Source organism: Nipponia nippon, unplaced genomic scaffold (assembly GCF_047370975.1).
Source record: "Nipponia nippon isolate SJK-2023a ecotype South Korea unplaced genomic scaffold, ASM4737097v1 scaffold_4, whole genome shotgun sequence".
Taxonomy (NCBI): domain Eukaryota; kingdom Metazoa; phylum Chordata; class Aves; order Pelecaniformes; family Threskiornithidae; genus Nipponia; species Nipponia nippon.
This window is the reverse complement of record NW_028262358.1, coordinates 20554215-20576915: the sequence shown is the minus strand read 5'-3', so window position 1 is coordinate 20576915 and position 22701 is coordinate 20554215. Positions and strand designations below refer to the sequence as shown.

The 22701-nt window shown below is 63.9% G+C and overlaps 2 protein-coding genes across 5 annotated transcripts; both read right to left on the bottom strand.

Moving 5' to 3' along the window:
* Positions 1-810: 810 nt before the first annotated feature.
* LOC104019300 (uncharacterized) lies at positions 811-17004 on the bottom strand. Of its 4 annotated transcripts, none has more exons than XM_087774114.1 (30): positions 16943-17004; positions 16396-16487; positions 16139-16309; positions 12966-13130; positions 12555-12596; positions 12324-12408; positions 12164-12217; positions 11763-11829; positions 11176-11351; positions 10820-10981; positions 10626-10735; positions 10263-10458; positions 9909-10026; positions 9493-9638; positions 8946-9037; positions 8689-8859; positions 5541-5705; positions 5130-5171; positions 4899-4983; positions 4739-4792; positions 4342-4408; positions 3755-3930; positions 3399-3560; positions 3205-3314; positions 2844-3039; positions 2490-2607; positions 2074-2219; positions 1528-1619; positions 1271-1441; positions 811-900 (listed from the first exon to the last, which is right to left on the bottom strand). In XM_087774114.1, exons 7-30 carry the CDS (start codon positions 12179-12181, stop codon positions 876-878), a joined length of 2865 nt encoding a protein of 954 aa, XP_087630240.1. In that variant the 5' UTR covers positions 12182-12217; positions 12324-12408; positions 12555-12596; positions 12966-13130; positions 16139-16309; positions 16396-16487; positions 16943-17004; the 3' UTR covers positions 811-875. The 4 variants fall into 4 exon arrangements, with proteins under 4 accessions (XP_087630240.1, XP_087630239.1, XP_087630237.1 ...); XM_087774113.1 differs by lacking the exon at positions 16943-17004 and adding an exon at positions 16672-16779; XM_087774111.1 differs by lacking the exons at positions 16139-16309; positions 16396-16487; positions 16943-17004 and adding exons at positions 13364-13483; positions 13575-13827.
* On the bottom strand, positions 16953-22489 carry LOC148053199 (T-cell activation Rho GTPase-activating protein-like). Its single transcript, XM_087774342.1, has 13 exons — positions 21025-22489; positions 20812-20931; positions 20414-20578; positions 20003-20044; positions 19772-19856; positions 19612-19665; positions 19211-19277; positions 18624-18799; positions 18268-18429; positions 18074-18183; positions 17711-17906; positions 17357-17474; positions 16953-17086 (listed from the first exon to the last, which is right to left on the bottom strand). Exons 1-13 carry the CDS (start codon positions 21054-21056, stop codon positions 16953-16955), a joined length of 1461 nt encoding a protein of 486 aa, XP_087630468.1. The 5' UTR covers positions 21057-22489.
* Between the last annotated feature and the right edge of the window lie 212 nt (positions 22490-22701).

Sequence of the window (22701 nt, the reverse complement as noted above, 5' to 3'; positions counted from 1 at the left end):
TCTGCTTCTGTTATATACTTTTTTCCCCTTGCCATGTCTGAATTTGACTGTAAGTTCTCAAAGGCAGGAAAGGAGTGATGTTTACAGTGCTTCATTTCTTATTGCCAGTGTCTGGGACAATTAACAATTAAGTGCACCCTGACAGTGGTTTACTTCAAGTGTAGAGCATTACCGTTCCTGTCAAGGAAAAAGAATCTAGTGCAGTTCCCAAGAGCCAGGGTTTTTTAATCTCCTTTTTAAAATGACATTTCTGTAGACAACAGAACATTTAGTTGAGCCGTTCTGTGCAAACTCAATGAAATCTTCCTGTTGCAGCTCTGTGTGATCAATAGGGGGTGCATCATTTGATGGGAGTATTTGTATTGCCAGCACAGAAGTTAGGTTTATACCATTGCCATGAGTGAGGGGATTCTGAAGAAACAGCCCGACAGTCAGTACACCAGGATGACAGCCCCAGGGGACAGCAAGCTGTAGCTGACCGTGGCTGCATAAGGACCTTTAGCCCTTCCTGTCCTCCGTGCCCTGCCTACGTCTTGCCCTCGCTCTGACCTCATGGTGCTGCTCCCAGCATACGTCAGGCCTTAGCACAACCTGAGTATTACCCAAACTCTGAGCAGGACCTGAATGGAAAAGTCACATTTACAGAGGTCCCATCCCGCCTCCACAGTCCTGTGTGGATATGCTGGGTTTGACTCCTAAACAACCTGAACTCAGCCCCGATGCCTGCTGGAAAGGATGCTGGGACAAGGGACGATCCCAAACTCCTCCCCGAGGATTCATCACAAAACAACAGCTCCCCACTCCAGAAGATCAGAAGAGAGAAAAGATCATTTTATTGTGGACATCAACTGTGGGGGCCCAGGAGTGACAGCGGTTCAGCCGAGGACAAGCAAGCAGCACCTGCAAGGACAGAGGCAGAAAGCTCTGAGAAATCCCTCAAGGCAGGAAGAGGCAGCATTTTGTTGCCCTCTCTTTGGGGAACTCCCTTTAGGAGGAATTGTTGATGGCCCAGAAGAGAGCGCTACTGCTGGCATTGGCTCCGCGCTGGCTCTGGCGCCTTCTCCCCGTGGGTAACGCCCTCAGAGACCTGTGCGTGTGCAGAGACACACAGTGCCCCTGTGCCACGCAGCAGGGCTCCATCGGGAGCCCCTGGGCACCTGCCATGGAGTTATTCCCAAACCCGGCGCGGCACCGCCCCTCGCCAGCGACTGGGACTGACTTAGAGCAGTGTCGAGAGTTGGGAAGACGGGCAGCAGAGCCTGCTACACACCTGGCCTTCCTGACCTGCTGCACCTTCCTGCATCTTTTCCCTGGTCCAGCCCCAGAAACGCTTTCTCTCTGCCTCCTCTTCTTTTGCGCGCAGCTTTCCCTCTCCTCTCCCCAGGCCTGCTTTCTCTTTCGCTTTCCCTTTTCCGCCTTGTCCTGGCGAGAGCCTGCAAACCTTTCCATCCCACACTGCTATTAGAGAGGGAAAGCCACCATCCACTGGAGCCAGTTCCCGTTTGAAGCACAGCGAGCTCGTTTTACCTTCTGTCCTCTGCAAGGCTCGCCGGTTCTTCTGGGCGCCCCAGGGAGTCTGCCGCGCTCTCGGGGGGGCTTGGAGGCAAAGCTGGAGGTGCCTACAACAGAAATGCCGGAGCTGGCAGGTGGCAAGAGACGACCTGGAGTCGCAAGCGACTGCTTGCACAATTGCTACCTCAGCTCTCCAGAAGACAGCCCCTTGGCTGCTTTGCATCAGCCACATTTTGCACAGTCCCCCCGCTCCCCCACCATAGACTTGGTGAAGCTCTGACAAAGTGGCACCTGAGCAAAACCCCTCTGAAGCTGCCAGCTGCTCCCCTCCCTCTTTTTCAAGGTGTTTTGGAGGTATTCTGTTGGATGAAGCCATGCCTAGTGCATTTGAGAAACAACCTTGCCAGGTTTCCTTACTATGTATCGCTGCAGGGGGTGGAGCAATAACCCAAACACACCCCAGCTCTGCTGCCAGGCAGAGGCACAGCAGCGACTTGGCCTCACCAGAAAGTGCCCTCCTGCACCAGACGCGCTGCCACAGTGTTTGGGGACCGGCCATACCTCTCTCGTTTCAGACTCCGCCACCGTATCTCCCCCAGCTCCTTCGAGGACACCGGGCAGAGAGGGGGGGGCGTGCAGCAAGGCTTCTGCCCGGTGCTCGGTGTCTGCTGTGAGTGCAGGGCCACTTTGCTCTTCCAAACGCAGATCTGGAAAGAAAGAGCAGCCAAGGGACTGCGTGGAGGTGAACGACAGCTAAAGCAAAACCCACCCGAAGCCCTAGCGCTTCAGTTTTCAGCAGGCTTCAGCTCATCTTGCAGAGCCGAGCGTTCATGCCGCGAGAGGCAGCGGCCAAAGAGAGGCCACAGGACAAGCGGAGCGGCGAGGACAGCACTCGCTGCCCAGCCCCACCAGAAACGACGCTGAGGTTTCTGGTGGCCCTAGCCCCAGCTGCGACAGCCCTCCGTCCCTCCTCTTACGTCCGCATCTCTCCGTGGGGGCTGGCGACTCCTCGGCTGCTGGGCGGGAAAGCTCCCTTGTCTCCTCCCCAAAGAGCTCCCTGCAGTTCTCCACCATGAACTCCACCAGCACCTTCACCTGCACACATCAAAGCCTTGGCCTCAACCCTGCTGCCTGCAAGTGCACCGAGCAGCCTCTCCCGCTCCTCAGCCTTGCTTCTGCACTGCACAGAAGACTGTGGCTCTGGGGCTGCTCTTCCAGGCAGCCAGCCCAGCAGCATTTGCGCAAGGGAGGAGGCACGCAGAGAGAGAGCTCTGAGCAGCCAGGCTCTGACGGGCCGGGAAGGCTGCCGCCGGCTGCTCCATACGGCGTACCTTGTCAGTCACCTCCAGCATGGCCGGCAGTGGAAGCAGCTCCTCGTTGGGCGGGCTCAGCAGGTTCGGCCCAACGCAGATGGCCAGGTTGCTGCAGGTCATCCTGCTGGTGGCTGCGGTGCGGCCGATGTGCTGGAGCAGGGACAGCAGCCGCTTCAGGAGGAGGAGGTTGGGCGCGGGCAACTTCTCGGCCACCCTGAGGCAACAGGAACACAACGTTAAGAAAGCCGAGGTTGCCCACAGCCGTCCCCCAGGCTTGCCCAAGGCAGGCGGGAGCCAGCGGCTGTGCTGCGCAGCTTTCCAGGTGCTCTCAGCCAGCGGTCAGGGCTCCCGCTCCACGGGCAGCCTGCTCCCCACTTACGCTTTCAGCTCTGAGATCTTCTCCTCCTTGCTGCTCTTCTGCATCGCTGCCATCCAGTCCTCGTAGAGGTTGTTCGCGAGGAGCTTGGAGGGGATGCTTCGCAGGAAGTCCTGCAATGCCAAGGGCTCCGCGTGAGCCTTTGAGCACTCCAGGCCAGCCAGCAGCTCCTCCAGCTGCAGGTCAGAAGCGCTCACCTTCAAGACGACGGCCAGCAGCAGCGCAGGCTGGCTTCCAAGGTCGACGTCTGCGCCGCAGTCCAGGGCCTCCTTCAGCTCCCGAACGGCTGTCCCGCTGGCAGCTCTGCGGAATATGCCCTCCGTCGACGGCCCTTCCTGCTGCAGGACGGCCAGCAGCTCCTGCAGCAGAGGCAGGAGGACAGTTGCTCGGCTGAGGAGCTGCCTTCCAACAGCGGTGGCCGCTGCGCTGGCGCACACCGCGCTCCTTGCTGGGGGTGAAGAGCCCAAGCCACCCTCCTTGGAGCTCCTGGGGACAGCCACCGCCTCTCCGGAGCCTCTGGAGGGCTGGGGCCCCCCTGCGCAGGCTGGCTTACCTGGAGGGGCCGGGGCAGCGTGCCGTCCTCTCCGCAGAGGGCTGCCAGGGGCTGCCCAAAGAGCGGCCTGCTGCAGCCGGAGCCCGACTGCCCTGGCGCTTGGGCAGCGGCCGGGCTCCGCCACAGAGCAAAGGGCCAGGGCAGCCCCCTCCTCCTCCTGCTGCTGCTCCCTCCTGCTGCAAAGGAAAAGAGGGCAAGAGCCCGTCAATGGAGACCGCCAGGCCAGCGCTCCCGGAGCCTGCCCTGCCCTGCCCTGCCCGCAGCGCGGTGCTGAGCGGTGCGGCAGGATGGGCAGGGAGCCAGCAGCTGGGACCGCGGCTCGGGCTCAGCGGCTCCAGCTGGGAGGCTCCTGAGAGCCGGTGTGCCACTGGGAGAGCCTGGCCCAGCCCTCCTCGAAGCTGTGGGCAGCAGCAGCAGAGGCTCCGTGTCCCCGCAGAACCACATGCAGCGGCCGCTGCCCAGCGGGTGTCCTTCCTCCTGCAGGTGACCTCCTCCCTTGGGCTGCCCAACCTGCATGGTGACACTCAAGGGACAAGTGAGCACAGCTCAACCGCTTGCAGGAGGTTGCCTTTCTTTCCAAAACTCACCTGCTGAGCGGCAAAGTCCCCCGCCGGTGCTAGACGAGACCCTCGGAGGCCCTCGCTTGGCATCAGCCTGCAAGAACCAGGCTGCGCTTAAGAGAGCAGCCCCGCAGCAGAAAGGGCCACCGGCGAGCTGCCAGCCGGCACCAGCAGCCTGCGCGTGGCAGAGCTTGGACCCTCGGCCCTCCCGGGCTCTCTGCCCCGCACGGCAGCTTTCCTCCCAGCGCTGCCAGCGAGGACGTGCCGGCGTTCCTGGTGGCTCCCCAACCCTCTCCGCTCCCCAAGTGGCACCACGGGACCCTCCCTCCCTCCCTCCCTCCCTCCCGCACAAGCTCACCCCACTCGCCGCACGTCCCCGGCACCCCGGCACAGCCAGAGGCGGGCAAAAGGCAGCCGTTCTCACCTCTGCCTGGCCCTTCATCAGCCTCTCCAGGCTCCTGGTGCTGAACGTCCTCCACTGGGCAAGAGAGAAGGAGGGCAAGAAGGTGAGCAGCGATGCCTCTGCTGCTCAGCTGCAGGACCAGTGCTCGGGGACCAAGCCCACACCAGAGAGAGACACTCACGGCATGGCGGCACCGCAGCTCCTTCTCGAGGAGTGTGAGCGACGGCAGACGGGTGACTCGGGCTCTCTTGCCTCCTTCTGGTGTCCTGGGCACCGGGAAGGGACAGGGAGAGAGCTGGCTGAGCCGCAAGCCGCCTCTTCTCTCTTGTCAGGCAGCTCTGCCCAAGAGCTGCCCGCAGCCGCGGGGGCACCTCTCCCGTCCGCCTGCGCCCGGAGCATCCGCCCGGCTTACCCCAGCAGTGTGCCCAGCCACAGCTCCTTCAGGGCCCGGGAGCTGCAGAAAGAGAGGAGAGAGGGCGTCAGGCCCCACTGCCCCCCAGCCTGCGGGCAGAGCGGGCCCTGCACAGCGCTGCCGCGGGGGAAGGACCCAGGGGCAGGACGAAGCCCCGTGGGGCAGGACAGAGGCGCCGCCCAAGCCCTGCCTCCCTCTGTCCTGCCAGAGCAGCTGCTTTTGCCCTTCCCTTCTGGGGACCAAAAGGGGACCAGGGCAGGCAGGACGTGCAAGTGCCCCCTCCCTCCCTGCCGGCGTGCTGCCTGCTCCCTGCCCAGGCTCTGCACGGAGGGCAGAGGCCATTCCCAGGACGGTGTGGGCGAGCCTGGGAACCTCTCCTGCCCGGCCATGGCACGGGGCACCACGACTCACCCAAAAGTGGCAATGCAGGAGCCAGTGGGCCAGACGAAGATGAGGGAGGTCCTGTCCTCATCACTGCCTTGCTCCTCTTCCTCCCCCGCTGCCTCCTTCCCGCCGCTCAGCACCCACAGCTGGTCCAGGGCCAGGCGGAGCTGTGGGCGCAGGGTGGTGCCACATCTGCAGAGAGGAGAGGCAGGCAGTGGGCTGGAGCTGGGCTCCTTGGGGTCCCCGCGGGCAGGGCGCTGTGCCCCACCTGCCCTCGGGACGCACGGTGGTGCATCCAGCAGCAAGGTCGCGGGGCCTGGGGCTGGGGCCAGGGCGTCCCTGCCCTGGTGCCAGGGCCAGGGCTGGGGGAAAGGCAGCTGGGCACCGAGGCTCTTACTGCAACTTGGCGACCACCACTTCCTCCTGGAGGAGGAGAAGGCGCCTCTCGCTCCTCTTGCGGCCCCGGGTCAGCCGCACGTCCGCGCTCAGCACCGCCTCGGCCTCGCTGAGAGCCTCCCTGCAGAGCAGAGAGCGGCGGGCATGAGGAAGGCCGTCGGTGTGGGGCCTGGCCGTGCCCGCGTGTCCCCGAGCCGCGGGGGGAGCCCACCTGGAGCCACAGCAGCAGTTGGCCTGGCCCATCCCGCCCGGGACAGGAGGACCCTCGCTGTGCACCAAGCACGCGGCTCAGCCGGCGACAGCGAGGATGGGAAGCGGGGTGCTGGCCCCGGTGCCGGCTCGGTGCTGCTCGGCCAGGCCCTGCCTCCTCCCAGCGCTGCTCCGTGCCAGCACAGCTCCGTCCTGCCGGCTCTGGGGGCTGTTGGCTCCAGCTGACCAAGGTTCCGAGCCCAACGGAAAGTGGGAGGGGCCACTGGGGGGGCACTGGGCTGGGGGTTCTCTCCAGTATGGCCATGCCTGTCTTGCACTGGGGAGCCCAGAGCAGGACGCAACGGAGGGGGAGGACCACCTCCCTCCGCCTGCTGGCAATGCCCCTTGCCTTGGGCTTCACCGCTGCTTCCCGGCCTCCAGCTGGACTTGGTGCCACTGCTCACCGCCCTCCGGGCCCAGCCGCTCAGCCAGTTTTCCTTCCGCTGCGCCGCTCCTCAGCCCACGTGCTCTGTGCTTTCTTCCAGTCCTCAGGCACATCTCCCTTTTGGAGTGGCCTCGCAAGGCCAGCTGCCAGCTGCCTCAGCACTTGAGGGTGCACCCCAGCAGGGCCCATCAGGGACTTGCGCATCTCCGCTTTGCTCTAGGTGTTACCTCATCTCATCCTCTGCCACCTGATCTGACCGCATCCTCTTGCACTAAGGGGACCTCTTCTTTGCTCCAGCCTTGCCTTTCCCCCACGTCTCCAGAGCCTGGGGCTTCTCAAGGCTGCTCTTGCTAGCACCGTCATGCCCCAGGAGGACTGGCAGAACCTAGAGCAGCCGCAAGTGCTGCCACGGCCGAGTGAAGGCCAGGAGAGGTTCAAGAGGGAGCAGCAGACGTCCCAAAGTGTCACCCTCTGATGAGCTTCATCGGTGCCTTTCTTCAGAGGAGCTTGTCAGGGGCTCCGTTTTGCACCTGTGCTGAAAACAGCCTTGATAAGCCAGGCACGTGGGAGTTAGTGCTGAGCAGTGCTTGCACAGCGCCAAGGGCTTTTGTGCTCCTCAGGCTGCCCCGCCAGCGAGCAGGCTGGGGGTGCACAAGACGCTGGGAGGGGACACAGCGGGGACAGCTGACCCCAAGTCACCAAAGGGATATCCCACACCATACGACGCCGTGCTCAGCAGCAAAACGGGGCAGGGGACGGAGGTTGGCGGGGGCTGCCCTCGCTCGGGGACTGGCTGGGCATCGCTCGGTTGCTGCTCAGCAACTGCTTTCTTTTGCATCGCTTGTTTTTCTTGGGCTGTATCTTCCTCTCTTTCTTCTTTGTTGGGGTTTTCTCCTTACAAGTTTTTTTTTTTTAATTCTAAAGCTGTCTTTACAGGAACCCTCGAGTTTTCTCCCTTTTACCCTTCCGATTCTCCCCCCTGCATCCCGCTGCGGAGGACTGAGCCGGCGGCTGTGTGGTGCTGAGCTGCCGGCCAGGGTTAAACCACAACAACCTGTGAGCAAAACAGGCACCTCCCGACGGCGAGAGTGCTCATCCTTCCTCCTCCGTCAGGGTGCGGGCGTCCCCTGGAGCACAGCGGCATGCACGAAAGCCTCAGCAGTCCCACCGCTGTTGGAGGCGCTTCCAAAGCTTTTTGGGTGAGCTGACGCATTTAGAGCACCCAGCGTGGCAGTTCATCTCTGCCGCTGCCGTGAGTTGGGGGGGGGTGAGGAAACTGCCCAGCAATCAGTGTGCAAGGAGGATGGCTGCAGGGGACAGCAGGCTGCAGGCGACGGTGGCTGCATAAGGACCTTTAGCCCTTCCTGGCCACCGTGCCCTGCCTACGTCTTGCCCTCGCTCTGACCTCATGGCGCTGCTCCCAGGAGATAGCCAAAACTCACCAGGACACGGTCCTGGGCAGCCTGCTCTAGGGCAGCCTGCTTGAGCCGATGTTGGAGCAGATGACCTCCACAGGTGCCTCCCTTCCAACCTCCACCCTCCTGCGTGCCCCTGTGCTTTGCTTTCTCTCCCAAAGCAGCCCAACTCAGCCCCGATGCCTGCTGGAAAGGATGCTGGGACAAGGGACGATCCCAAACTCCTCCCCGAGGATTCATCACAAAACAACAGCTCCCCACTCCAGAAGATCAGAAGAGAGAAAAGATCATTTTATTGTGGACATCAACTGTGGGGGCCCAGGAGTGACAGCGGTTCAGCCGAGGACAAGCAAGCAGCACCTGCAAGGACAGAGGCAGAAAGCTCTGAGAAATCCCTCAAGGCAGGAAGAGGCAGCATTTTGTTGCCCTCTCTTTGGGGAACTCCCTTTAGGAGGAATTGTTGATGGCCCAGAAGAGAGCGCTACTGCTGGCATTGGCTCCGCGCTGGCTCTGGCGCCTTCTCCCCGTGGGTAACGCCCTCAGAGACCTGTGCGTGTGCAGAGACACACAGTGCCCCTGTGCCACGCAGCAGGGCTCCATCGGGAGCCCCTGGGCACCTGCCATGGAGTTATTCCCAAACCCGGCGCGGCACCGCCCCTCGCCAGCGACTGGGACTGACTTAGAGCAGTGTCGAGAGTTGGGAAGACGGGCAGCAGAGCCTGCTACACACCTGGCCTTCCTGACCTGCTGCACCTTCCTGCATCTTTTCCCTGGTCCAGCCCCAGAAACGCTTTCTCTCTGCCTCCTCTTCTTTTGCGCGCAGCTTTCCCTCTCCTCTCCCCAGGCCTGCTTTCTCTTTCGCTTTCCCTTTTCCGCCTTGTCCTGGCGAGAGCCTGCAAACCTTTCCATCCCACACTGCTATTAGAGAGGGAAAGCCACCATCCACTGGAGCCAGTTCCCGTTTGAAGCACAGCGAGCTCGTTTTACCTTCTGTCCTCTGCAAGGCTCGCCGGTTCTTCTGGGCGCCCCAGGGAGTCTGCCGCGCTCTCGGGGGGGCTTGGAGGCAAAGCTGGAGGTGCCTACAACAGAAATGCCGGAGCTGGCAGGTGGCAAGAGACGACCTGGAGTCGCAAGCGACTGCTTGCACAATTGCTACCTCAGCTCTCCAGAAGACAGCCCCTTGGCTGCTTTGCATCAGCCACATTTTGCACAGTCCCCCCGCTCCCCCACCATAGACTTGGTGAAGCTCTGACAAAGTGGCACCTGAGCAAAACCCCTCTGAAGCTGCCAGCTGCTCCCCTCCCTCTTTTTCAAGGTGTTTTGGAGGTATTCTGTTGGATGAAGCGCATGCCTAGTGCATTTGAGAAACAACCTTGCCAGGTTTCCTTACTATGTATCGTTGCAGGGGGTGGAGCAATAACCCAAACACACCCCAGCTCTGCTGCCAGGCAGAGGCACAGCAGCGACTTGGCCTCACCAGAAAGTGCCCTCCTGCACCAGACGCGCTGCCACAGTGTTTGGGGACCGGCCATACCTCTCTCGTTTCAGACTCCGCCACCGTATCTCCCCCAGCTCCTTCGAGGACACCGGGCAGAGAGGGGGGGGCGTGCAGCAAGGCTTCTGCCCGGTGCTCGGTGTCTGCTGTGAGTGCAGGGCCACTTTGCTCTTCCAAACGCAGATCTGGAAAGAAAGAGCAGCCAAGGGACTGCGTGGAGGTGAACGACAGCTAAAGCAAAACCCACCCGAAGCCCTAGCGCTTCAGTTTTCAGCAGGCTTCAGCTCATCTTGCAGAGCCGAGCGTTCATGCCGCGAGAGGCAGCGGCCAAAGAGAGGCCACAGGACAAGCGGAGCGGCGAGGACAACACTCGCTGCCCAGCCCCACCAGAAACGACGCTGAGGTTTCTGGTGGCCCTAGCCCCAGCTGCGACAGCCCTCCGTCCCTCCTCTTACGTCCGCATCTCTCCGTGGGGGCTGGCGACTCCTCGGCTGCTGGGCGGGAAAGCTCCCTTGTCTCCTCCCCAAAGAGCTCCCTGCAGTTCTCCACCATGAACTCCACCAGCACCTTCACCTGCACACATCAAAGCCTTGGCCTCAACCCTGCTGCCTGCAAGTGCACCGAGCAGCCTCTCCCGCTCCTCAGCCTTGCTTCTGCACTGCACAGAAGACTGTGGCTCTGGGGCTGCTCTTCCAGGCAGCCAGCCCAGCAGCATTTGCGCAAGGGAGGAGGCACGCAGAGAGAGAGCTCTGAGCAGCCAGGCTCTGACGGGCCGGGAAGGCTGCCGCCGGCTGCTCCATACGGCGTACCTTGTCAGTCACCTCCAGCATGGCCGGCAGTGGAAGCAGCTCCTCGTTGGGCGGGCTCAGCAGGTTCGGCCCAACGCAGATGGCCAGGTTGCTGCAGGTCATCCTGCTGGTGGCTGCGGTGCGGCCGATGTGCTGGAGCAGGGACAGCAGCCGCTTCAGGAGGAGGAGGTTGGGCGCGGGCAACTTCTCGGCCACCCTGAGGCAACAGGAACACAACGTTAAGAAAGCCGAGGTTGCCCACAGCCGTCCCCCAGGCTTGCCCAAGGCAGGCGGGAGCCAGCGGCTGTGCTGCGCAGCTTTCCAGGTGCTCTCAGCCAGCGGTCAGGGCTCCCGCTCCACGGGCAGCCTGCACCCCCAACTTACGCTTTCAGCTCTGAGATCTTCTCCTCCTTGCTGCTCTTCTGCATCGCTGCCATCCAGTCCTCGTAGAGGTTGTTCGCGAGGAGCTTGGAGGGGATGCTTCGCAGGAAGTCCTGCAATGCCAAGGGCTCCGCGTGAGCCTTTGAGCACTCCAGGCCAGCCAGCAGCTCCTCCAGCTGCAGGTCAGAAGCGCTCACCTTCAAGACGACGGCCAGCAGCAGCGCAGGCTGGCTTCCAAGGTCGACGTCTGCGCCGCAGTCCAGGGCCTCCTTCAGCTCCCGAACGGCTGTCCCGCTGGCAGCTCTGCGGAATATGCCCTCCGTCGACGGCCCTTCCTGCTGCAGGACGGCCAGCAGCTCCTGCAGCAGAGGCAGGAGGACAGTTGCTCGGCTGAGGAGCTGCCTTCCAACAGCGGTGGCCGCTGCGCTGGCGCACACCGCGCTCCTTGCTGGGGGTGAAGAGCCCAAGCCACCCTCCTTGGAGCTCCTGGGGACAGCCACCGCCTCTCCGGAGCCTCTGGAGGGCTGGGGCCCCCCTGCGCAGGCTGGCTTACCTGGAGGGGCCGGGGCAGCGTGCCGTCCTCTCCGCAGAGGGCTGCCAGGGGCTGCCCAAAGAGCGGCCTGCTGCAGCCGGAGCCCGACTGCCCTGGCGCTTGGGCAGCGGCCGGGCTCCGCCACAGAGCAAAGGGCCAGGGCAGCCCCCTCCTCCTCCTGCTGCTGCTCCCTCCTGCTGCAAAGGAAAAGAGGGCAAGAGCCCGTCAATGGAGACCGCCAGGCCAGCGCTCCCGGAGCCTGCCCTGCCCTGCCCTGCCCGCAGCGCGGTGCTGAGCGGTGCGGCAGGATGGGCAGGGAGCCAGCAGCTGGGACCGCGGCTCGGGCTCAGCGGCTCCAGCTGGGAGGCTCCTGAGAGCCGGTGTGCCACTGGGAGAGCCTGGCCCAGCCCTCCTCGAAGCTGTGGGCAGCAGCAGCAGAGGCTCCGTGTCCCCGCAGAACCACATGCAGCGGCCGCTGCCCAGCGGGTGTCCTTCCTCCTGCAGGTGACCTCCTCCCTTGGGCTGCCCAACCTGCATGGTGACACTCAAGGGACAAGTGAGCACAGCTCAACCGCTTGCAGGAGGTTGCCTTTCTTTCCAAAACTCACCTGCTGAGCGGCAAAGTCCCCCGCCGGTGCTAGACGAGACCCTCGGAGGCCCTCGCTTGGCATCAGCCTGCAAGAACCAGGCTGCGCTTAAGAGAGCAGCCCCGCAGCAGAAAGGGCCACCGGCGAGCTGCCAGCCGGCACCAGCAGCCTGCGCGTGGCAGAGCTTGGACCCTCGGCCCTCCCGGGCTCTCTGCCCCGCACGGCAGCTTTCCTCCCAGCGCTGCCAGCGAGGACGTGCCGGCGTTCCTGGTGGCTCCCCAACCCTCTCCGCTCCCCAAGTGGCACCACGGGACCCTCCCTCCCTCCCTCCCTCCCTCCCTCCCGCACAAGCTCACCCCACTCGCCGCACGTCCCCGGCACCCCGGCACAGCCAGAGGCGGGCAAAAGGCAGCCGTTCTCACCTCTGCCTGGCCCTTCATCAGCCTCTCCAGGCTCCTGGTGCTGAACGTCCTCCACTGGGCAAGAGAGAAGGAGGGCAAGAAGGTGAGCAGCGATGCCTCTGCTGCTCAGCTGCAGGACCAGTGCTCGGGGACCAAGCCCACACCAGAGAGAGACACTCACGGCATGGCGGCACCGCAGCTCCTTCTCGAGGAGTGTGAGCGACGGCAGACGGGTGACTCGGGCTCTCTTGCCTCCTTCTGGTGTCCTGGGCACCGGGAAGGGACAGGGAGAGAGCTGGCTGAGCCGCAAGCCGCCTCTTCTCTCTTGTCAGGCAGCTCTGCCCAAGAGCTGCCCGCAGCCGCGGGGGCACCTCTCCCGTCCGCCTGCGCCCGGAGCATCCGCCCGGCTTACCCCAGCAGTGTGCCCAGCCACAGCTCCTTCAGGGCCCGGGAGCTGCAGAAAGAGAGGAGAGAGGGCGTCAGGCCCCACTGCCCCCCAGCCTGCGGGCAGAGCGGGCCCTGCACAGCGCTGCCGCGGGGGAAGGACCCAGGGGCAGGACGAAGCCCCGTGGGGCAGGACAGAGGCGCCGCCCAAGCCCTGCCTCCCTCTGTCCTGCCAGAGCAGCTGCTTTTGCCCTTCCCTTCTGGGGACCAAAAGGGGACCAGGGCAGGCAGGACGTGCAAGTGCCCCCTCCCTCCCTGCCGGCGTGCTGCCTGCTCCCTGCCCAGGCTCTGCACGGAGGGCAGAGGCCATTCCCAGGACGGTGTGGGCGAGCCTGGGAACCTCTCCTGCCCGGCCATGGCACGGGGCACCACGACTCACCCAAAAGTGGCAATGCAGGAGCCAGTGGGCCAGACGAAGATGAGGGAGGTCCTGTCCTCATCACTGCCTTGCTCCTCTTCCTCCCCCGCTGCCTCCTTCCCGCCGCTCAGCACCCACAGCTGGTCCAGGGCCAGGCGGAGCTGTGGGCGCAGGGTGGTGCCACATCTGCAGAGAGGAGAGGCAGGCAGTGGGCTGGAGCTGGGCTCCTTGGGGTCCCCGCGGGCAGGGCGCTGTGCCCCACCTGCCCTCGGGACGCACGGTGGTGCATCCAGCAGCAAGGTCGCGGGGCCTGGGGCTGGGGCCAGGGTGTCGCGGGCCTGGGGCTGGGGCCAGGGCGTCCCTGCCCTGGTGCCAGGGCCAGGGCTGGGGGAAAGGCAGCTGGGCGCCGAGGCTCTTACTGCAACTTGGCGACCACCACTTCCTCCTGGAGGAGGAGAAGGCGCCTCTCGCTCCTCTTGCGGCCCCGGGTCAGCCGCACGTCCGCGCTCAGCACCGCCTCGGCCTCGCTGAGAGCCTCCCTGCAGAGCAGAGAGCGGCGGGCATGAGGAAGGCCGTCGTCGGTGTGGGGCCTGGCCGTGCCCGCGTGTCCCCGAGCCGCGGGGAGCCCACCTGGAGCCACAGCAGCAGTTGGCCTGGCCCATCCCGCCCGGGACAGGAGGACCCTCGCCGTGCACCAAGCACGCGGCTCAGCCGGCGACAGCGAGGATGGGAAGCGGGGTGCTGGCCCCGGTGCCGGCTCGGTGCTGCTCGGCCAGGCCCTGCCTCCTCCCAGCGCTGCTCCGTGCCAGCACAGCTCCGTCCTGCCGGCTCTGGGGGCTGTTGGCTCCAGCTGACCAAGGTTCCGAGCCCAACGGAAAGTGGGAGGGGCCACTGGGGGGCACTGGGCTGGGGGTTCTCTCCAGTATGGCCATGCCTGTCTTGCACTGGGGAGCCCAGAGCAGGACGCAACGGAGGGGAGGACCACCTCCCTCCGCCTGCTGGCAATGCCCCTTGCCTTGGGCTTCACCGCTGCTTCCCGGCCTCCAGCTGGACTTGGTGCCACTGCTCACCGCCCTCCGGGCCCAGCCGCTCAGCCAGTTTTCCTTCCGCTGCGCCGCTCCTCAGCCCACGTGCTCTGTGCTTTCTTCCAGTCCTCAGGCACATCTCCCTTTTGGAGTGGCCTCGCAAGGCCAGCTGCCAGCTGCCTCAGCACTTGAGGGTGCACCCCAGCAGGGCCCATCAGGGACTTGCGCATCTCCGCTTTGCTCTAGGTGTTACCTCATCTCATCCTCTGCCACCTGATCTGACCGCATCCTCTTGCACTAAGGGGACCTCTTCTTTGCTCCAGCCTTGCCTTTCCCCCACGTCTCCAGAGCCTGGGGCTTCTCAAGGCTGCTCTTGCTAGCACCGTCATGCCCCAGGAGGACTGGCAGAACCTAGAGCAGCCGCAAGTGCTGCCACGGCCGAGTGAAGGCCAGGAGAGGTTCAAGAGGGAGCAGCAGACGTCCCAAAGTGTCACCCTCTGATGAGCTTCATCGGTGCCTTTCTTCAGAGGAGCTTGTCAGGGGCTCCGTTTTGCACCTGTGCTGAAAACAGCCTTGATAAGCCAGGCACGTGGGAGTTAGTGCTGAGCAGTGCTTGCACAGCGCCAAGGGCTTTTGTGCTCCTCAGGCTGCCCCGCCAGCGAGCAGGCTGGGGGTGCACAAGACGCTGGGAGGGGACACAGCGGGGACAGCTGACCCCAAGTCACCAAAGGGATATCCCACACCATACGACGCCGTGCTCAGCAGCAAAACGGGGCAGGGGACGGAGGTTGGCGGGGGCTGCCCTCGCTCGGGGACTGGCTGGGCATCGCTCGGTTGCTGCTCAGCAACTGCTTTCTTTTGCATCGCTTGTTTTTCTTGGGCTGTATCTTCCTCTCTTTCTTCTTTGTTGGGGTTTTCTCCTTACAAGTTTTTTTTTTTAATTCTAAAGCTGTCTTTACAGGAACCCTCGAGTTTTCTCCCTTTTACCCTTCCGATTCTCCCCCCTGCATCCCGCTGCGGAGGACTGAGCCGGCGGCTGTGTGGTGCTGAGCTGCCGGCCAGGGTTAAACCACAACAACCTGTGAGCAAAACAGGCACCTCCCGACGGCGAGAGTGCTCATCCTTCCTCCTCCGTCAGGGTGCGGGCGTCCCCTGGAGCACAGCGGCATGCACGAAAGCCTCAGCAGTCCCACCGCTGTTGGAGGCGCTTCCAAAGCTTTTTGGGTGAGCTGACGCATTTAGAGCACCCAGCGTGGCAGTTCATCTCTGCCGCTGCCGTGAGTTGGGGGGGGTGAGGAAACTGCCCAGCAATCAGTGTGCAAGGAGGATGGCTGCAGGGGACAGCAGGCTGCAGGGCACGGTGGCTGCATAAGGACCTTTAGCCCTTCCTGGCCACCGTGCCCTGCCTACGTCTTGCCCTCGCTCTGACCTCATGGCGCTGCTCCCAGGAGATAGCCAAAACTCACCAGGACACGGTCCTGGGCAGCCTGCTCTAGGGCAGCCTGCTTGAGCCGATGTTGGAGCAGATGACCTCCACAGGTGCCTCCCTTCCAACCTCCACCCTCCTGCGTGCCCCTGTGCTTTGCTTTCTCTCCCAAAGCAGCCCAACTCAGCCCCGATGCCTGCTGGAAAGGATGCTGGGACAAGGGACGATCCCAAACTCCTCCCCGAGGATTCATCACAAAACAACAGCTCCCCACTCCAGAAGATCAGAAGAGAGAAAAGATCATTTTATTGTGGACATCAACTGTGGGGGCCCAGGAGTGACAGCGGTTCAGCCGAGGACAAGCAAGCAGCACCTGCAAGGACAGAGGCAGAAAGCTCTGAGAAATCCCTCAAGGCAGGAAGAGGCAGCATTTTGTTGCCCTCTCTTTGGGGAACTCCCTTTAGGAGGAATTGTTGATGGCCCAGAAGAGAGCGCTACTGCTGGCATTGGCTCCGCGCTGGCTCTGGCGCCTTCTCCCCGTGGGTAACGCCCTCAGAGACCTGTGCGTGTGCAGAGACACACAGTGCCCCTGTGCCACGCAGCAGGGCTCCATCGGGAGCCCCTGGGCACCTGCCATGGAGTTATTCCCAAACCCGGCGCGGCACCGCCCCTCGCCAGCGACTGGGACTGACTTAGAGCAGTGTCGAGAGTTGGGAAGACGGGCAGCAGAGCCTGCTACACACCTGGCCTTCCTGACCTGCTGCACCTTCCTGCATCTTTTCCCTGGTCCAGCCCCAGAAACGCTTTCTCTCTGCCTCCTCTTCTTTTGCGCGCAGCTTTCCCTCTCCTCTCCCCAGGCCTGCTTTCTCTTTCGCTTTCCCTTTTCCGCCTTGTCCTGGCGAGAGCCTGCAAACCTTTCCATCCCACACTGCTATTAGAGAGGGAAAGCCACCATCCACTGGAGCCAGTTCCCGTTTGAAGCACAGCGAGCTCGTTTTACCTTCTGTCCTCTGCAAGGCTCGCCGGTTCTTCTGGGCGCCCCAGGGAGTCTGCCGCGCTCTCGGGGGGGCTTGGAGGCAAAGCTGGAGGTGCCTACAACAGAAATGCCGGAGCTGGCAGGTGGCAAGAGACGACCTGGAGTCGCAAGCGACTGCTTGCACAATTGCTACCTCAGCTCTCCAGAAGACAGCCCCTTGGCTGCTTTGCATCAGCCACATTTTGCACAGTCCCCCCGCTCCCCCACCATAGACTTGGTGAAGCTCTGACAAAGTGGCACCTGAGCAAAACCCCTCTGAAGCTGCCAGCTGCTCCCCTCCCTCTTTTTCAAGGTGTTTTGGAGGTATTCTGTTGGATGAAGCGCATGCCTAGTGCATTTGAGAAACAACCTTGCCAGGTTTCCTTACTATGTATCGTTGCAGGGGGTGGAGCAATAACCCAAACACACCCCAGCTCTGCTGCCAGGCAGAGGCACAGCAGCGACTTGGCCTCACCAGAAAGTGCCCTCCTGCACCAGACGCGCTGCCACAGTGTTTGGGGACCGGCCATACCTCTCTCGTTTCAGACTCCGCCACCGTATCTCCCCCAGCTCCTTCGAGGACACCGGGCAGAGAGGGGGGCGTGCAGCAAGGCTTCTGCCCGGTGCTCGGTGTCTGCTGTGAGTGCAGGGCCACTTTGCTCTTCCAAACGCAGATCTGGAAAGAAAGAGCAGCCAAGGGACTGCGTGGAGGTGAACGACAGCTAAAGCAAAACCCACCCGAAGCCCTAGCGCTTCAGTTTTCAGCAGGCTTCAGCTCATCTTGCAGAGCCGAGCGTTCATGCCGCGAGAGGCAGCGGCCAAAGAGAGGCCACAGGACAAGCGGAGCGGCGAGGACAACACTCGCTGCCCAGCCCCACCAGAAACGACGCTGAGGTTTCTGGTGGCCCTAGCCCCAGCTGCGACAGCCCTCCGTCCCTCCTCTTACGTCCGCATCTCTCCGTGGGGGCTGGCGACTCCTCGGCTGCTGGGCGGGAAAGCTCCCTTGTCTCCTCCCCAAAGAGCTCCCTGCAGTTCTCCACCATGAACTCCACCAGCACCTTCACCTGCACACATCAAAGCCTTGGCCTCAACCCTGCTGCCTGCAAGTGCACCGAGCAGCCTCTCCCGCTCCTCAGCCTTGCTTCTGCACTGCACAGAAGACTGTGGCTCTGGGGCTGCTCTTCCAGGCAGCCAGCCCAGCAGCATTTGCGCAAGGGAGGAGGCACGCAGAGAGAGAGCTCTGAGCAGCCAGGCTCTGACGGGCCGGGAAGGCTGCCGCCGGCTGCTCCATACGGCGTACCTTGTCAGTCACCTCCAGCATGGCCGGCAGTGGAAGCAGCTCCTCGTTGGGCGGGCTCAGCAGGTTCGGCCCAACGCAGATGGCCAGGTTGCTGCAGGTCATCCTGCTGGTGGCTGCGGTGCGGCCGATGTGCTGGAGCAGGGACAGCAGCCGCTTCAGGAGGAGGAGGTTGGGCGCGGGCAACTTCTCGGCCACCCTGAGGCAACAGGAACACAACGTTAAGAAAGCCGAGGTTGCCCACAGCCGTCCCCCAGGCTTGCCCAAGGCAGGCGGGAGCCAGCGGCTGTGCTGCGCAGCTTTCCAGGTGCTCTCAGCCAGCGGTCAGGGCTCCCGCTCCACGGGCAGCCTGCTCCCCCCACTTACGCTTTCAGCTCTGAGATCTTCTCCTCCTTGCTGCTCTTCTGCATCGCTGCCATCCAGTCCTCGTAGAGGTTGTTCGCGAGGAGCTTGGAGGGGATGCTTCGCAGGAAGTCCTGCAATGCCAAGGGCTCCGCGTGAGCCTTTGAGCACTCCAGGCCAGCCAGCAGCTCCTCCAGCTGCAGGTCAGAAGCGCTCACCTTCAAGACGACGGCCAGCAGCAGCGCAGGCTGGCTTCCAAGGTCGACGTCTGCGCCGCAGTCCAGGGCCTCCTTCAGCTCCCGAACGGCTGTCCCGCTGGCAGCTCTGCGGAATATGCCCTCCGTCGACGGCCCTTCCTGCTGCAGGACGGCCAGCAGCTCCTGCAGCAGAGGCAGGAGGACAGTTGCTCGGCTGAGGAGCTGCCTTCCAACAGCGGTGGCCGCTGCGCTGGCGCACACCGCGCTCCTTGCTGGGGGTGAAGAGCCCAAGCCACCCTCCTTGGAGCTCCTGGGGACAGCCACCGCCTCTCCGGAGCCTCTGGAGGGCTGGGCGGCCCCTGCGCAGGCTGGCTTACCTGGAGGGGCCGGGGCAGCGTGCCGTCCTCTCCGCAGAGGGCTGCCAGGGGCTGCCCAAAGAGCGGCCTGCTGCAGCCGGAGCCCGACTGCCCTGGCGCTTGGGCAGCGGCCGGGCTCCGCCACAGAGCAAAGGGCCAGGGCAGCCCCCTCCTCCTCCTGCTGCTGCTCCCTCCTGCTGCAAAGGAAAAGAGGGCAAGAGCCCGTCAATGGAGACCGCCAGGCCAGCGCTCCCGGAGCCTGCCCTGCCCTGCCCTGCCCGCAGCGCGGTGCTGAGCGGTGCGGCAGGATGGGCAGGGAGCCAGCAGCTGGGACCGCGGCTCGGGCTCAGCGGCTCCAGCTGGGAGGCTCCTGAGAGCCGGTGTGCCACTGGGAGAGCCTGGCCCAGCCCTCCTCGAAGCTGTGGGCAGCAGCAGCAGAGGCTCCGTGTCCCCGCAGAACCACATGCAGCGGCCGCTGCCCAGCGGGTGTCCTTCCTCCTGCAGGTGACCTCCTCCCTTGGGCTGCCCAACCTGCATGGTGACACTCAAGGGACAAGTGAGCACAGCTCAACCGCTTGCAGGAGGTTGCCTTTCTTTCCAAAACTCACCTGCTGAGCGGCAAAGTCCCCCGCCGGTGCTAGACGAGACCCTCGGAGGCCCTCGCTTGGCATCAGCCTGCAAGAACCAGGCTGCGCTTAAGAGAGCAGCCCCGCAGCAGAAAGGGCCACCGGCGAGCTGCCAGCCGGCACCAGCAGCCTGCGCGTGGCAGAGCTTGGACCCTCGGCCCTCCCGGGCTCTCTGCCCCGCACGGCAGCTTTCCTCCCAGCGCTGCCAGCGAGGACGTGCCGGCGTTCCTGGTGGCTCCCCAACCCTCTCCGCTCCCCAAGTGGCACCGCGGGACCCTCCCTCCCTCCCTCCCTCCCTCCCTCCCGCACAAGCTCACCCCACTCGCCGCACGTCCCCGGCACCCCGGCACAGCCAGAGGCGGGCAAAAGGCAGCCGTTCTCACCTCTGCCTGGCCCTTCATCAGCCTCTCCAGGCTCCTGGTGCTGAACGTCCTCCACTGGGCAAGAGAGAAGGAGGGCAAGAAGGTGAGCAGCGATGCCTCTGCTGCTCAGCTGCAGGACCAGTGCTCGGGGACCAAGCCCACACCAGAGAGAGACACTCACGGCATGGCGGCACCGCAGCTCCTTCTCGAGGAGTGTGAGCGACGGCAGACGGGTGACTCGGGCTCTCTTGCCTCCTTCTGGTGTCCTGGGCACCGGGAAGGGACAGGGAGAGAGCTGGCTGAGCCGCAAGCCGCCTCTTCTCTCTTGTCAGGCAGCTCTGCCCAAGAGCTGCCCGCAGCCGCGGGGGCACCTCTCCCGTCCGCCTGCGCCCGGAGCATCCGCCCGGCTTACCCCAGCAGTGTGCCCAGCCACAGCTCCTTCAGGGCCCGGGAGCTGCAGAAAGAGAGGAGAGAGGGCGTCAGGCCCCACTGCCCCCCAGCCTGCGGGCAGAGCGGGCCCTGCACAGCGCTGCCGCGGGGGAAGGACCCAGGGGCAGGACGAAGCCCCGTGGGGCAGGACAGAGGCGCCGCCCAAGCCCTGCCTCCCTCTGTCCTGCCAGAGCAGCTGCTTTTGCCCTTCCCTTCTGGGGACCAAAAGGGGACCAGGGCAGGCAGGACGTGCAAGTGCCCCCTCCCTCCCTGCCGGCGTGCTGCCTGCTCCCTGCCCAGGCTCTGCACGGAGGGCAGAGGCCATTCCCAGGACGGTGTGGGCGAGCCTGGGAACCTCTCCTGCCCGGCCATGGCACGGGGCACCACGACTCACCCAAAAGTGGCAATGCAGGAGCCAGTGGGCCAGACGAAGATGAGGGAGGTCCTGTCCTCATCACTGCCTTGCTCCTCTTCCTCCCCCGCTGCCTCCTTCCCGCCGCTCAGCACCCACAGCTGGTCCAGGGCCAGGCGGAGCTGTGGGCGCAGGGTGGTGCCACATCTGCAGAGAGGAGAGGCAGGCAGTGGGCTGGAGCTGGGCTCCTTGGGGTCCCCGCGGGCAGGGCGCTGTGCCCCACCTGCCCTCGGGACGCACGGTGGTGCATCCAGCAGCAAGGTCGCGGGGCCTGAGGCTGGGGCCAGGGTGTCGCGGGCCTGGGGCTGGGGCCAGGGTGTCCCTGCCCTGGTGCCAGGGCCAGGGCTGGGGGAAAGGCAGCCGGGCGCCGAGGCTCTTACTGCAACTTGGCGACCACCACTTCCTCCTGGAGGAGGAGAAGGCGCCTCTCGCTCCTCTTGCGGCCCCGGGTCAGCCGCACGTCCGCGCTCAGCACCGCCTCGGCCTCGCTGAGAGCCTCCCTGCAGAGCAGAGAGCGGCGGGCATGAGGAAGGCCGTCGTCGGTGTGGGGCCTGGCCGTGCCCGCGTGTCCCCGAGCCGCGGGGGGAGCCCACCTGGAGCCACAGCAGCAGTTGGCCTGGCCCATCCCGCCCGGGACAGGAGGACCCTCGCCGTGCACCAAGCACGCGGCTCAGCCGGCGACAGCGAGGATGGGAAGCGGGGTGCTGGCCCCGGTGCCGGCTCGGTGCTGCTCGGCCAGGCCCTGCCTCCTCCCAGCGCTGCTCCGTGCCAGCACAGCTCCGTCCTGCCGGCTCTGGGGGCTGTTGGCTCCAGCTGACCAAGGTTCCGAGCCCAACGGAAAGTGGGAGGGGCCACTGGGGGGGCACTGGGCTGGGGGTTCTCTCCAGTATGGCCATGCCTGTCTTGCACTGGGGAGCCCAGAGCAGGACGCAACGGAGGGGGAGGACCACCTCCCTCCGCCTGCTGGCAATGCCCCTTGCCTTGGGCTTCACCGCTGCTTCCCGGCCTCCAGCTGGACTTGGTGCCACTGCTCACCGCCCTCCGGGCCCAGCCGCTCAGCCAGTTTTCCTTCCGCTGCGCCGCTCCTCAGCCCACGTGCTCTGTGCTTTCTTCCAGTCCTCAGGCACATCTCCCTTTTGGAGTGGCCTCGCAAGGCCAGCTGCCAGCTGCCTCAGCACTTGAGGGTGCACCCCAGCAGGGCCCATCAGGGACTTGCGCATCTCCGCTTTGCTCTAGGTGTTACCTCATCTCATCCTCTGCCACCTGATCTGACCGCATCCTCTTGCACTAAGGGGACCTCTTCTTTGCTCCAGCCTTGCCTTTCCCCCACGTCTCCAGAGCCTGGGGCTTCTCAAGGCTGCTCTTGCTAGCACCGTCATGCCCCAGGAGGACTGGCAGAACCTAGAGCAGCCGCAAGTGCTGCCACGGCCGAGTGAAGGCCAGGAGAGGTTCAAGAGGGAGCAGCAGACGTCCCAAAGTGTCACCCTCTGATGAGCTTCATCGGTGCCTTTCTTCAGAGGAGCTTGTCAGGGGCTCCGTTTTGCACCTGTGCTGAAAACAGCCTTGATAAGCCAGGCACGTGGGAGTTAGTGCTGAGCAGTGCTTGCACAGCGCCAAGGGCTTTTGTGCTCCTCAGGCTGCCCCGCCAGCGAGCAGGCTGGGGGTGCACAAGACGCTGGGAGGGGACACAGCGGGGACAGCTGACCCCAAGTCACCAAAGGGATATCCCACACCATACGACGCCGTGCTCAGCAGCAAAACGGGGCAGGGGACGGAGGTTGGCGGGGGCTGCCCTCGCTCGGGGACTGGCTGGGCATCGCTCGGTTGCTGCTCAGCAACTGCTTTCTTTTGCATCGCTTGTTTTTCTTGGGCTGTATCTTCCTCTCTTTCTTCTTTGTTGGGGTTTTCTCCTTACAAGTTTTTTTTTTTTAATTCTAAAGCTGTCTTTACAGGAACCCTCGAGTTTTCTCCCTTTTACCCTTCCGATTCTCCCCCCTGCATCCCGCTGCGGAGGACTGAGCCGGCGGCTGTGTGGTGCTGAGCTGCCGGCCAGGGTTAAACCACAACAACCTGTGAGCAAAACAGGCACCTCCCGACGGCGAGAGTGCTCATCCTTCCTCCTCCGTCAGGGTGCGGGCGTCCCCTGGAGCACAGCGGCATGCACGAAAGCCTCAGCAGTCCCACCGCTGTTGGAGGCGCTTCCAAAGCTTTTTGGGTGAGCTGACGCATTTAGAGCACCCAGCGTGGCAGTTCATCTCTGCCGCTGCCGT

Bases quoted from the DNA above. Each gene is read 5' to 3' on its own strand.
- LOC104019300 (XM_087774111.1), bottom strand. From the start codon at position 13,606: ATGGGCCAGGCCAACTGCTGCTGTGGCTCCAG. The intron at 10,736-10,819 runs GTGAGCGCTTCT...TTGGCATTGCAG, and splicing joins TGCTGGCCGTCGTCTTGAAG to GACTTCCTGCGAAGCATCCC. The intron at 3,931-4,341 runs GTGAGTTTTGGA...TTTCCTTTGCAG, and splicing joins GGGACTTTGCCGCTCAGCAG to CAGGAGGGAGCAGCAGCAGG.
- LOC148053199 (XM_087774342.1), bottom strand. From the start codon at position 21,056: ATGGGCCAGGCCAACTGCTGCTGTGGCTCCAG. The intron at 20,579-20,811 runs GTAAGAGCCTCG...TCCTCTCTGCAG, and splicing joins GTGGTGGTCGCCAAGTTGCA to ATGTGGCACCACCCTGCGCC. The intron at 17,087-17,356 runs GTAAGAGGAGGG...CTTTCTTTCCAG, and splicing joins CCCCACGGAGAGATGCGGAC to ATCTGCGTTTGGAAGAGCAA.